General features: G+C 37.2%; 1 protein-coding gene across 1 annotated transcript; it reads left to right on the forward strand.

Annotated features, from left to right (window-relative positions):
- Window positions 1–3,690: 3,690 nt before the first annotated feature.
- On the forward strand, window positions 3,691–15,468 carry LOC122076796 (ATP-dependent Clp protease adapter protein CLPS2, chloroplastic-like). The gene is made up of 4 exons (XM_042642361.1): window positions 3,691–4,111; window positions 13,804–13,902; window positions 14,734–14,843; window positions 15,044–15,468. Exons 1-4 carry the CDS (start codon window positions 3,865–3,867, stop codon window positions 15,122–15,124), a joined length of 537 nt encoding a protein of 178 aa, XP_042498295.1. The 5' UTR covers window positions 3,691–3,864; the 3' UTR covers window positions 15,125–15,468.

Consider the following 15,468-nt stretch of genomic DNA (forward strand, 5'->3'; position numbering starts at 1 on the left):
ATCCCCAAAGAATTCGAACACGGTGACAGCTACCCGTGCGAGGGTTGTGTTGCAGGACAACAATGACAGATTCTATTTACTGTACTCTTGTGAATCTTTTGGTATATTCCTCTTTTATGCTCTCGATATTTAAATTGTTATTTCTTGTGTAAATATCATGCCTACGAGACCCACATGTAACTACTTTATGTATAACAATTTGAGTATCAAGAGTATCTGAAAAATTACAGGTAACCATTTATGACAAGACTTCCACTGTATTATATTATTATATTCCATAGATCACGTGTGGCTTGCTATGCTGTGGTTACTGTATCAGATGATCTTGATGGTTTTGGGTTACCCGGAGGGAACCTGATCAACGATCCGGTTCTATGTGAACGGGGCATGACAAATTAGGCCTAACTAAAATAGATTGGCCCCGATTGATTGACACCCCTAATTTAAATATCACATTGGTGTCGCATTTGATGGATCCATGCAATTATAGGCATCAATTTGGATCTAAAACGGTAACAATTTGGGAGTTGGTTTCATTTTATATTTTTAGAGAGGGTGTATTATTAAATGGAACAAGATAGTTATGGGATGACTTTCCCACCTAAGGGAATAGAACAGTTGGTGAGCAACAACCTTGGTACGAGTCGTAAACTCGGATGTCCTAAGTTCAACTCCCACTAGGCACACCTTGGGCCTCTCACATGGGGGTGTTTAGTGCTCTTCACTGCTTTTAGTGAAAGTTGAATAGTTCTCATTCAACCTCGGTATGATCCGGTCCATGCGGTTCTGGGGTCAATATGGACCAGTATGACTAGTTAGGCCGAAGGCCTGTATACTCGTCGTTAGCAAAAAAAAAGTTATGATGTTAATCATATTTTCACGATTGGAATGTTGGCATGGATATGGAAGGTGTTTATAGAATAATCTAGGATTTTGAATTTCATTTGAACATAGTTGATTCGGAAGTATGCAATTTTTTATTTATTTATTTGAGTGTTGATATGCTTAAGAATTGATTTTGATTATTTATATACTTAGGATTATATATTCAATTATTTGTATACTTAGAAAGCATTTGCATCCTCGACACTCCCATTATTCGGGGAAGAAGGATAGATATGGCTCCTCTCTATAGACCCCAGAGACCAAAGAGAGATCCCATGGCTGGGAGGACCTAGGAACGCGTCCTAAGGTCACCCTAATCGTGGAATCACTCTCTAGTCCCTGTGCTCTATGGAGAGGAATCCTATCCAAGAAGGATAAGTGACGATTATACTTTATATGTCATTATCAGAATTGGGTGAAAATATGGATTTAGATCCTCTCCATCCGCGGGGTGGAGAGGGACCATTAAGATACAAAACAGGAGAGAGAAATAAGGTTGAAGAGGATCTGAATCCTGAGAATATTGTTTTCATGAATCCACCGATTATTTTAGTGAGTTATTTTGTCAGCTAAGAATAGGTGTGTCAATCCCTAGCCTGCACCGGTCAGACCAATTGGCCCTAACCATTTAAAGATCAGCCTGGCTTACACTGATTATTAAGTATGTCGGGCTCAGGCCCGACCCGTTTATAAACAAGTAGCACACGGTGCAATGGTTAGCTCGACAATACACGATGCAATGGTTAAGCCCGACAAGATCCTGATTAGCCAGACCCATTTAAAAGCCTGACTTTGCCCAACACGTTTAGCTCGACTGTTTATATGTATATTTTGATTTTTTTTTTTTTAGACAAAATAGAATATTCATTGATATTTTTATAAATTACTGAATGTAATTAAGTGTAATATTTTTTATAAATTATTGATGATTTAATAAAATATATTAAAGTATCTTAAATCTATGACAATTAAAGATTGTTTAAGGCACGTTTAAGGTCTTATTGGTACATCATCCCATTTGAGACCCGATTAGCCTGATTAGGAGAAGAACAGTTAAAGTCTGCAACTCGATCGAGCCGAACATGAGACAAACTGAGACCGACTCATTCTTTAAATAGGTAGGTCACGGTCCAAAGGGTATAGGTCCGCTAGGCCTAACTAGGCCCGACCAAGATCGGCCCGACCCGACCGACTGACACCCCTGACTAAGAGTATCTTATTTCTCTTGATACTTGGTAACCTCTAATTTGATTAGAGAGTAGTATAATCACATTATTTTCATAGTGAAAATTTTATCTAGATCAGGTCTTATGATTTATATCCCTTTCACCTTAGAAGAGTTTTCACATAAAAATTTGGTGCGTTTCTTTATAATTTGACTTGAACTTGATTTATCTACATTATTATTTTTATGCGTATTTTTATTGTTGTGTATCTCCATTAATTAGCATACAAAAAGAGTTTGCTTTCCACAACCTCATACCTAGGCTTCTACCATGCTCCCTCGTTAGAAACTTTTATGCATATTTTTATTGTTGTGCCTTCTACTCTATTAGAAACTTAAATTAATTTTGAAAAATAAGTTATTAACATTTTTTTTTTAATACTCAGTTGATGACAACGATATGGTAGACCCAAAGTTTGTAAATGCCTTGGTCTTCTGCAAATGATAAAGGGGCACCCATACTGAACATCTAGCACTGGCTTTTAGTTGGAAGGTGTGTGTGCTACCCAGCATAATGAACCCACGAGGCAAAGATCCCTCTACTGATCCCTGATAGACCCAATATTGCAATTCCAACATGTAGAAACAAATTAATAGCGGAAAGATACCAAAATGACCCTTTTAGCCAAAACGCCTCTTTCTTTTTTTCCAGAAAAATGCATACATGAGGAATAACTACCTTTTTGTAGAAGCAAATAAAATCTTGAGACTCAGATTGGTGGCAAAGGGAATTCAAGGGAAGGGTCATGAAAATTTCGATCTTAAAATGTAAACTTTTGTAATGGTTACTCATGTGATTATATCATTAACTCCAAATCATGTATTTAGATATTAAATTTCACTTCATTTTGCATTCAAAACACTTTGCTATAAAATGTAAAATAAAAATAAGGGAAAAAGAACCCTAAAAGGCTATGTGGCCCTTGCGTTGAGAGTCTTCAGACACAAGGGATGGTAAAATGACTCCCTGCTCCACATGAAAGGTGAAAGTTCCATTGTTGTTGATGCTTCTGCATGTGCTACCATTGGTCTCTATGTTGGTGCAAAAGCCACAATGTCTTTTAGGAAAAACTCTCCTTAAAACTAATTATATGTAAAATATATCATTAATAAATATAATAAAAAAAATTAAATAATTTATGCAAATCATATAAGATAAAATAATTAAAAAAAATTATTTTTTAAGTTTAAAATTTTCATTTCCTACTCTTTTAAACTTCCCCTGCAACAAACATAGCCTAAAGCCACATGGCTTCATGATACTGATGCACTACATCAAGTCATCAACCAAGTTTTATGGGCTCAACTCATTTCCATTCCAGAACCTTCCCCTGGGAAGAAGACAAAAACGGCAAAAAAATACAAAATATGAAAAGGAAAAAGGGAAATTTATGGCCATTGCATTATCCCAACAACTGGTTAAAAACCAGAGCGGGAACCTAAGAACAAATTAGTTAATGGGCCTATTTTCATATGGGCCCCTTCCTATTCATCAACACCTGAAAACAAAGCCCACATTAACCACATAACTAAAATTAAGATGCGTATATATATATATATATATATATATAACCGTGAAGGCACATGAAGACACACAACAGAGCCTTCCAGTGAGTGTCCTTGATCTTAATTCTTAACCGCTTCCAAAGCTTTGAACTGCAAAACTGTTGTCATTTGTTCTTGTCTCTCTCGTCTCTCCTCTGAACCCATAGTCTTGTTTTGCTTTGATCTTGAAGAGTTTCTCTCACTCTTTCATGGAGATGGCTGCTGCTATTAGTAGCAGAACAACTGGTCTTTATCCTCCCAAAATGGTGCAGTTCTCTTCTTCTCCGTTGAATTGCATTAGCTCGATTTCTTTGCCCCAAAAGAAAAGGTCTGGTTATGGAATGGCTTCTCTGTCTGCGAAATCGAGGTTTGGATCATTGAAAGGAGGTGCGGGACTCTTGGAGCGCCCGAACTTTGATCAGTCACAGTTTGATCCTACTCCGCAAGCTGAAGAAGGTTAGTTTCTTGAATTGAACCGAACTGTGTTTCTCTTGTGTATTCTTTGGATGATTTAGTATTCTTTCGGTTTCTTTAATTTTGAAATGGGAACTGAAACCTGAGAGCTATGTCATTATGTCATAATTGAGTTTGCCTTTTATCTATTGACTTCTCTTTATCCTCTTTGGGCGTTTTTCCTCTTTTCATTTTCAGTTTCTTGCATTTCTTTTCCTGGATTTTCCCTCTTTCATTGTTCGTACTTAACGAGTTATGGGATTCTGAGACCAGTCATTGGTGTTCTTGCTCCAAAACCCCTTTAGCTAAGAAAGCTGGCATTCATTTTTTCACTCTGTTGTAACATCTTTGCCTTTCACTTTGTTTCTGCATTTTCCTTTGTCTGGTCCACTGCTAATATTTGTTTCTTCCATCGGAAACGAAGTTGAGTTGCTGATGAATATATGATTGATACAACTCTTCCCGTTCTCCTCTTTTAGGCCCCCTTTTTAGCTATTGGTCTTTACTAATGTGATTCTTTTGTCTGGTCCACTGATAATATTTGTTTCTTCCATGGGAAACGAAGTTGAGTTGCTGATGAATTTAGGATTGATACAACTCTTCCTGTTCTCCTCTTTTAGGCCCCTCTTTGAGCTATTGGTCTTTACTGATGTGATTCTTGGTAATTCAAGATTGGGTATAACAAAATTTGTTGCACATGGGAAGGGTTTTAGTCAATCCTTTGTTTCTTGCGAGTAAAAGAAAGGGGGGAGGGGGAATATTTGCTTTCTTTCTTTATTTACTTATTTCTTTGATAGACCAAAACAAAGAGAAAGGATTTTTCTATTGATACATTTTAACTTATGTTAAGGACAATGTAGGATATAATAAAATATTGATGTGATCCAAGGCACATAAAAAATGTCCTATTAATAGTAAATATAAAACTCCCTTTAGTCATAAAGAAAATGGATTGGAAATAGAAATTTCTTTAAAATGTAAAGAACAGAAAATGAGAAGGTCCCCAGCCATGACTGCTACTGATAAGCTAGTTCTGAGTAATTCTAGACTTTTGACATTCTGATTTGAACATGTTCACTTCTCCAACTAGAAAGTAAGGGAATAATGTCATCATCCAATGCATGGCAATAGGCTGAAGCAAATTGGACTCAAAACCCATACACAAAGGAAAGTAAATTGAATGTGGTACACTGAATTTTCTGCTTCCTAAGCATAAGAAGGCATCATTATGAAGTAATTAGCCTGTGTTTATAACATGGTTCACAGTGATGGTGCTATTGTCCAGAGAAGGTTACCTCACTCTTTCATGAGTCAAATTAATGCAGAATAGTTTAGGCTTATGGGTTTTCTAAGGCTGAACTATAAGGAAATGTGGTGGGGAATAGAGTAGGGTTCAATAGGTTTTGCATAAATAGAAGAAACTGGAGGAAGAGTAAGAAATCTGGTGCTATTATGGGACTGCAAACAGTATCCATGGACAGTTATCAAGATAAGTACTAGGGAAAACAGAGCATATAAGAGGAACAAGAGATAGAGAGAACTGAAAGAAAAGAAAGGGCATACCCAGGGCACAAAGCTTCTGCCGCTGCGGGGTCTGGGGAGGGGTCATAATGTACGCAGCCTTACACCTGCTTTTCATAGAGGTTGTTTCCCAAACCGAAAGGGAAGAAAGGAAGACCAGAAAAATAGAGAAATATAAAAGAATCAAATAGAAACAGAAAAAGAGACAATGGATTCCTTCAGTCAAACTGAAACCATTAGCAGCTATTAACACTTCATTAAAAACTCGATTTCATTCGGAATAATCTGAAAAATCCGTGCACAAGAAGCACATATATAGAAAACCTAATTTCCAAATTCAAAAGGAAAGAAGAGAAGATGACAAAGGGTACCTTCAGCCCATACTGAAACCATTAGTAGCCATAAACACTTCACTAAAAACTCAATTTCTCCAAATTCAAAAGAACTCTAGCTTGACTCTTTATAAGACTCTGAATCTTATCTAACCAACTAGAACTTTTGATCGACTTAGAGTCCATGTTTCCCTTTATAGACTCAGAATGAAACCTGAAATAGGAAATTAAAGAGACAAACTCCTAATAATTATGGACAACTAAACAATAACGCTATGATTTTTTCAACTATTCCTACTCAGACTCAATGACTTAAACCCAAAGAAATAAGTCACCAACACCCAAAAATGTTGATACTAACTAATTCTACCCATTAGGCTTTATACTCCATCCCATGGCATCAATGAAGCCCTATAATTTCTCTCGGGTATGAACAGCACAAATTATGATAATGGGAAAAAAGGATATGCCTGGGAAGCATGTAGAAAGGTGGGTTTTTTTTTTTTTTTGGGGGGGGGGGGGGAGGGAGAGAGAGAAAGGAGAAATCCAGTTGCTATATTTGATTTCTGGGCTTTTCTCAAAATAAATGCTAAGAATATGCACACTTTTCTGTCCAAGGCTCCATACACTACTTTTCTAATTGAAAAGACTTTTTTTTTTTCATGATTTTGAAATTTCACAATCCTGTCTTGGAATTAACTTTGTTATAGCATATAGATGTGAATTTCTTGTCTTCTTAAAGGACTTGCTAATTGGCGGTATCTTCTGTCAATATCATGCTAGATTATTGTTTGTGGTGGATACCTCGCTGTCACTGATTTCAGTTCCTGGATGTGTGTCCCCTTCCCCGGACCCCCAACCAATTTCTTTTAAATGATGATGCAGTTATAGAAATTTTGCAGGGGATGGGAACATCATTTGTACTCTCTCTCTCTCTCTCTCTCTCTCTCTCTCTCTCTCTCTCTCTCTCTCTCTCTCTCTCTCTCTCTCTCTCTCTCTCTCTCTTATGATGCCCATACTGTTACATCACACCAGAAATTTCTATTGTCTGGTTTTTCCTGGTTTGACCACTGGTTCCCATAAACCTGAGAATCGTGCCTACATTAATGCTGCTGTTTCTAAAGCACTTCCAAGTTTTCTTAATTGCATGGTGCACATTACACCCCTTCCCGGTAAATCTCTCATGTACGTCCAAGTTTTCCAGATACAGAGAGACACAAACAAATACACTCACTTAGGACTGAAGGTCTGTTAAAAAGATGAAACAACATTGACCAATTTGTAGTGAACTCCTTTTGCACATGCCTTTGTTTTGTGTTTTATGTTGTGTGAAAGTATGTTGTACAAGTTTCTGAACAATACCGGCCCATTTATTTGAGATTGGATAACTCATTGGATCTCAAACCCAATCATGCAGAAGCAGGCCCATAAGGGCTCACGAGTTTTTTCCTTTCATACACCTCATCTAATTTTGTAAGGGTTGAAGGTTCTGAGAAAGTCATTTGAGGTGGCATGGATATGTGCAACAAAGGCCTTCGAATACTCCAGTACAGAGGGATCATTTGATTTAGACTGAAGGAGCTAGCCAGTGGTAGGCCTAAAATGACTGAAGTGGTGATGAAAGCATGCATAGCTTAGGACTAGTAACAAGTATGGCTTTGAATAGAGCTGATTGGAGAAAAAGGATCCATGTAGCCAAGCATATTTACTTGAGACAAGGCTGAGTTGAGTTGTAATTGTGTGAGGGATGACTTTCCATATACGACATATTTTCCTCATCAGGCATTTGAGGTGATGAAGTATCTCTCCCATGGATTATCTTATGGGAAGGACTTATTTCATTCAAAAGAAAAATAAACTTTTATATGTAAATGACTTCAGAGGTTCTGTAGGATACTAGGTGATTATGACATAGAGTATCTGTTCCAAGTATGGCATCCTTGAGAATGAGGAAATGTGGGTTTAGCAAATAGGATCTTCTGAAGATGTCCTCGAAAGATCATAAATTGGATGCTCCTTTAGTATGGGCTTAGGTTCCCTCTTGCCCTCCTATGAGTGGAAAGACTTAAACAAGTGTATGGGAAGAAAGAATGACAGGATTTTCTGAAGCCAAAGGAAGTCATGTTATGAAGTTGAGATTCTCGTAGTTTGACGGGCCAAATGGATCACCTTTTTTTCTAACTGGGTTTGAATTGATACTTTTAGATTGTTTCATTATCCCGATGCATCTCATTGTACATCTGTTTTGCCTCTCCCAACCATCCAAAAACCTTAAGCTTAATTCAGATGGGTCCTTGCTGGATTAACTAGCAATTGGGATTCAGTGGTGCCTTGATAGATCAGTGAGTACATTTCTTAGTATTGTTGTCAGATTCCTTCAGTGTTTTACATCCATGATGGCTGCACTGAATTATAAGGTATATTAATTGGGATAATCCGATTTTTCTCTGTGGGCTGAGTTTGTGGTTGAAAATGACTTGGCTTAGTTTTCGGTTGCTTATCTTGGAAACGTGGGTTGTCATGGAGGTATTCTCATCTTATTAGGCTGGCTAGATGATCTTTATCAACATCTCATTATTTAGGAATGTTTATGGTGTTATGCTGTGGTTTAGATGAGTATGCTCCTTTTGTGACTTCAATGCACTTTATGGGTGTGAGTGGTTTTTTTTTTTTTTTTTTTTTTTTTGGGGGGGGTGGGCGTGGGTTATCAGTGATGCTGCATCATTTCCATCGTAGTTAGGTCTGGTGGATCGAAAGATGATTGTAGTTTTTCCCTAATTGTAGTTTATCATATGCCACAACAAATTCTAAAACTGAAGTCCCTTCATTCCCATCTTTAAAACCATTTCCTCTATGAATTCTTTTATGACCTCCACTATCTCTTCCAACATGTTCATTTAGATATGCCCCCATTATAATATTTTCTTGTTGACTAATTCCTCGAAGCAATCCATCAATGTGTTCCCAAAATTGTTTCTTAGTATTTTCATCCAATCCGATTTGGGGTGAGTAAGCACTAATTATTTTGATTACCTCGTTTTTTCAACACAAGTTTGATGGATATCATCCTATTACTAATTCTTTTAACATCTACAACATAATTTATATATCTTTATCTACTATTATTCCCACACCACTTATATTGTTTTTATCCCCAAGATGAACCCTTGTCTAATAGTACTGTATAAAAGCAAAGATTCCATAATGATTGACAATTAGGGTCCATAGCTTTGTCTATGTACTTTAATTTTTTTACCTTATAAATAAAATAAAGTGAAGATTGTGTCATCGTGCAATGAAGATACTTATTGGTAAATAATTTACCTCGGTTGCTTTTTGGTAATTAAATTCCAGATTAGGAACCTTCTGATGAAGAACTTTCATAGCTGGATCCTTTTGGTAAGTAACTTTTGTCTATGGACCTTTTGGCGCCAAAACTTTGATTCAAGTACCAGATAGTACACAAACTTCTAAACTGGACTTGTTATAGCAATATCTTCCAAAGACTGCCTTTCTGTAATTTTCCTTTCTAAGGTTTCAAATCATCTTCAACCTTGCTAATGGAAGAACATCCCACCTTGCAATGGTCCAGCCAATTAACCAATCTGCCCAATCACTTGCAACTTTAGGGTTATAATTTCAACCCTTAGACCTTGTAGACACAACAGATTGTTGATGTATACATTGACGCTGCCCTTCCCTAGCAGTTCGAGATTTTAGGTGAAACAGTAGCGAAAACACAGATAACAGCCCCAAAAAACAAACCAATTAAATGATAAAAATTCTCTGAAATCATATCTACAAAAACCTAAGAACCAGATCCGAACTTTGGCTTAGGTCTCTCAGTCAGATGAACCAAATAGCTCCCAACTCGACAAATCAATTCCCTTCTGGCTAAGAATTCACTTCCCAAAACATCAAGCCAAATATATTAATAGAGTACTAAATTAAGCCCTAGGCCAAGTTCTTTTTTCAATCACTGAGCTTCAGTAGCTTGTCTCAGTACAGTACCATATGTATTGACCTATATAGATCTATATCGGGTTGTGTAAACAGATATGGGCCGATATAGGTTGATACATATTCCTTCTTATTTTCCCCATCTGTTCTGTCTCTGTTTTATATTGCACTGGGTCAAATCCAACACCTTGCAGAAGCACGGCTTAAAGGGACTTACTGTCAATTTGTCAAGGAGGAAAGAGGTTTGAATTTTCTTTAGTGCTCCTTTGCAGAACTGATGTTGTTTCATTTCTTTAATATATTTCATTTGTTTATTTGGAATAGATTTTTTCTGAAGATGTTGTAGATGATGTAGTTTTGGATTCTAGCTCCATATGACGAAAAGGACAGATCTTTATGGAGAAACTTCATTCTAGCTACTGTGGTGTCCTTCGTAGGAGAAACTTTCTAGTTGTTCCATGACAAGATCTTAGAAGAGTTGGTGTTTATCGAGAAGATCAGTACTAGAGTAGCTTACTGGGCATTGGTGGACCCTCTTCAGAAATGTACTAATAGTCTCTTTCTTTTTTCTTTTTTCTTTTTTCTTTTTTTTTTTTTTTTTTTTTTCTGATAAAAAAAAGTCACTTTGAGGATGGGAGAACCCCTGATATTCTCAAGAAGGGCAAAAGCGGGGTGGTTCCTTGGTTCTCACCTCCAATCTCCATGGAGAATTTCAATTTGAGAATTGCTTGTGGGGTAACATGATGCCTTCAGGCACACTTGATGTGATTAGATCCAATTCAAGCTCCATATACATGATATCTTCAACCCTGGGAGAGAAGGGTTTAACTGATATCTTGGTGGAAGGTGATTCAGCTTCTCTTATAGCTTGTGTTTATGTAATGGGGATCAATCTTAGAGATTTGCACGAGTCATTAGACAAATAAAGTTACCTTTGCTCACATGATTAGTTGTGAAAGATTCACTTGAGTTTAAAATCCAAACTGTCTTGTCCTGTCGATCTTGTGAGACAAAAGAGTCCTGTAGGGAATCTAATAAATTTGGGCAATGAGCAACTCCCATTCCCTAAAAGCCCTTAACAAAGATCCCGATTCAGTCCCTCCCGGCACTAAGACTATGCTTAGACTCACCATTCTATTTGGTAGTTAGTGACACAAGCAAGCAAGTGGTCTTAGATCTTAGGCATCAGCATTCCTTGTGGCCTATATGTCCCAAAGCCATAAAAAGGCATATAGAGGCTGTAGGCTTGGGACTCAAATTATGATGCTTGGCATAATTGAAGCCTTTTAAAAGTTAGAGCTGGGTTATGTGTCTTGGGCCTTGTGTCCATGGAAATGTTTTGTAATGCATCTATAAGTTAAGTGCATGTTGGAGGGGTTCAGGTCCTATACAATTAGTTGGTAGTTTAAGATTTTTGTCGAGTCCTAGTTCAATTAGGGAGTCTAATTTAGTGGTCAAGTAGCAATAGGGAAGTCACTGTTTTGGTTTTGCTAAAGCTTTCTGGATTGCTACTTTAGCTAGAGCTGCCATAGAAACCTAGGAAATGGGCCCAAAACCTGTCTGAAACATTGCCTTTACTATTGCCATGTTACAGCCATGGACCACGTCAATAAGCCTATGAATATGTTCTGTGATAACAAGGCTACTACATATTTTGCTAGTTCAGATCTTTCATGATTGGACTAAATATATTGAGGTTGACTGCCATTTTGTGATAGATGTTGTAATAAGGAAGTTGATCTCTACTTCATTTGTTCGTTCTGGCGACCAACTGGGCGATATGTACCGAAAAGCTCTATTCCGTTCTGCCTTTATTGACGGTTGTTCCAAGCTGGGCATGGCTGATACTTATGCTCCAGCTATAGGGGGTGTAAATATTATGTTTTTTTTTATGTTTCTCTTTTGTTCTACTGTAGGTGTAGAAGGTGTAGATTAGTCTCTCTCTCTCTCTCTCTCTCTCTCTCTCTCGTTTTTTTTTTTTTGTTATCAGTATGTAAAGTGAGGGACAGGGTCGTAATTTTACCTAATATAAGTCGGTGTATTGCTAATGTCGATTGGTACAACAAACAGTCCTATAAGCAGCCCTTTTTTCCTCTCTCTCTCTCTCTCTTACGGTTTCTCTTCTCTTCTTCCTTTTCTCTGCTTGGTTCTTCTTCTCCTTTCATGTTGTTGGGTGTTATTGATCTTATATTGTAATGGACACAATAATCTGCATTTATATAAAATTTAAAAAATCAAAATTTCCCTATTTTTTGGCTTTGGGGAAATCATAAGAGTCATAAATAAATACATTCATTTTCAAGATTTAATGCATAGATCTAAGTTGTTTTTTGAACCTAGATGTGACACTTAGAAAAAATAAGCAATTAAACATAGATTTAACCAACAAATCAGAGCATGCTTCAACATAGCTCAACCCATAGGTTACATACATGGATTTAAACATCTACATGTTTATTTACCTATCAATGCAAAATATGTAATTTTTTTTTTTCTTTTTGTTTCCATAGACTATATACCCATTAGCGGAAAATTCAAAATATGTCGACCCTTCACACCTTTATTGGGATAAGAGGATAGCTAATAAGTACCGTCAGAAGAATTATGTATGCATCAGGTTTGAGCAGGAAGATTTATGATCCTAAACAGGTCATATTTAAGTTGTCCATCATGCTGTGCTCCTTGCAGTTAAGTAGGAAGGTAGGTTTTTTCCCTTGAGAAGCAGAGGTTGTTTTAAATTAGTCTAAGAAGGCCAAGGGAGAGTGATTCTAGGGGAGGAAAAGCCGGATGTGCTTGAATAAACTAGAAATTAGGCTGAAGCTACTGATATAGAGCCAGTAAAGAAGGTGATCACTAATACACATATGGTCCAACCACATGTAGTGGGGTACAGGAAGGGGGACAGCAAAGGGTTAAGAGTATAAAGCCTTTAACTTGATATAACAAAGGAAGTCATTGATATCATCTTGTAGGTGGGGTGGAGTTATGCTGTTTTGGGCAGAGAAGTAGACAGCAGCCTTCTGGTTTTGGCAAGCTGGCTTGTTGTGGGTTTTCTTTCAAGAGTTTATATTTATGTTTTGGATTTTCTTTTCTTTTCCTCCTTGCTTGCTTCGGAGATTTGTTTTTTTTTTTTTTGGGGGGGGGGGGGGGGGGGGGGGTGATCCCCTGGGGGGTATTGTTTCCTCTTTGGTGTATTCCTGGTATACTCCCAATTTTTGTAATGCTAATGGCAGTTGAAAATGAAAAGGAAAATAACTTCGGATTTTCGGCAGAATGAATATAGCACTTTAGATGATTCCCTCTCCAAAGGTCTTTATCATTTTTTGAGGTTGGGGGAGGGATCTGAATCTGGAATTTGACCGCTGTCATTCGTAACGTTGACTGTGAGAAACATGTTTTTCCTGAAGTCTCAACACTAGCTTCCCTGTACTTGTGAATGATAAGCTCTTCACAGAAAGGGTTTCTTAATTGCTGATCATGTCTTTGGAGAGTAGACCTCTCATTCATTGATTTGGGGTTACAAATTGACACAAATTTTAAATTCTCATGGCCTGTGGGACCAATTGGAAAGCATTATAGAATCACATACACACATCTAAGCTTCTCAAGCACATAAATACATACTTTGTGCATTAATATATTGATTTTGAGAAATCCTGTTTTAATTGCTACCTTGAGGGGAAGAATTTCAAAAAAATTAAGAAACGGATTGTGGTTGTCATCCATAAATTCTAAGTCGAAAATATTAGTCTTGTGATAAGAAGGAGAAAGCCTATATTGACATGCAAACTACAAATTGTCAGTACCATGATGGAAATTGTACGGATGATTAAATTTAATTCATTTTAGAAATGTAACCCGTTTTAGTTTAAAAATTTACAGGTGGAGATATTGGACGTCGGAAGGACAAGAGAGGTACAGGGAGTGGAGACAGCTACAGAGTTTTGCTGATTGATGATAGACGCCATACTGAAAAGTGTGGTAACTCTCTCTCTCTCTCTCTCTCTCTCTCTCTCTCTCTCTCTCACGCACACGCACACGCACACACATACACATCACCTTTTAAGTCATGGGTAAATTGTAACCCCAAAGCATTATGTGGCACAATCTACATGTTTTTGGTCCATTTATGGTGAATCATTTGGTTGAGTTTGGCTATTGCTTCATTAGCTCTCCATTGTTTTGACAATTAAAAGTACGAGAAAAAAAAATTAACCTTGGTTAGTGGGCCATGTGTTTGAGATTAGGCATGATATTTCTATCGAATGGTTTGATTGGCAATATGGTGCACATCAGCTTATCACATGGCTGAAGGAAGGTGCCCTGCTGATGAACCCTCTCTTGGAATTCAACATTACCAAACAATATATTTCACTGGAAGTGTAAATGGTTAGATAAGTTGAGTTCTTCCCTGGATTACTGGCTATAATTGTTTCTCGCTATTCAAGAGGATAATTACCCACAAGTGGGTTTTTTAGACTTAACCCTCTTGTTGTACTAATTGTTCCGTCGTTTTTTCCTCTATTAGCAATAAAATTTATCTACTATCTGTAATGTAAAAAAATAAAGGAAAAAAAAAGTGGGGTATCATCTGATTTGCATGGTGTATAGGCTTATCAGTATCTTAGGCAACTTCAGAGCTGTACTGTCAGTCAAATAGTGAGAACCAGCCAAATTTTCAGTTCTGTACCATGGCCTCAATGCGTAAACTGAAAATTAAGAGGAACTCACAAAATAAATTCTTGTATGTGTGTTGTTTATCTTGTATATGTATACATGAATATGAGTGCTAAGATTGTTTATCATTTGTAGTGGCACAAGTCTTATCATATGTGGTGCCATCCGTTACATATGATGATGGAAGAAAAATCTTCCACGAATCACGTCAGAATGGTGCGTCTGTTGTAACAGTTGCTGTGAAGGTATTTTTTTTTTCTGTTTCACTCCTTTCTCTTCAGTGCTCATTGATTTGGTATGGTTACAATGTTCAAATTTTGCTATTACCTTAGATGGCTAAAGAAAGTAGCTGAACATCAAATTAATGCCTTCTATTAACATCACAAGCATGAGATCCATTCTCCCACTTGTCCCTAATGAGCTGAAATTCATATTGGGTATGCAGGAGCATGCTGAATACTATGCACACATCATGGTTCGTTGGGGATTGCGGTCAGCAATTGAACCTGATTCAAAAACCATGTGAATTGGTAGAGGCTCCAGATGTTAGACTGATCAAATTGGAGCTGCAGTATTGGAAGGTTTGGCCGCAATATAATTTTGAAAATACATGTAAATAGATCTTATTCTTTCCCAGAAATGACACTGAAGAAAGACAAATATATTCTGTTCCCCTGTGGAAGCAACTATCCACATTACGCCCATGTACAGCTTTCATTCTCTTTGGAGTTGCAAAGGGTCAAATTTCAATCTATGGATACAAGTTCTGGTCACAGGGTTGGGGTCCACCAGAATCCTGATGAATGATTGCTACAATTCAATCATGATTTTTTTCCATTTAAAGCAGTCTCTGTGACAATATATTTTCAA

Source organism: Macadamia integrifolia, chromosome 1 (genome assembly GCF_013358625.1).
Source record: "Macadamia integrifolia cultivar HAES 741 chromosome 1, SCU_Mint_v3, whole genome shotgun sequence".
Classification (NCBI taxonomy): domain Eukaryota; kingdom Viridiplantae; phylum Streptophyta; class Magnoliopsida; order Proteales; family Proteaceae; genus Macadamia; species Macadamia integrifolia.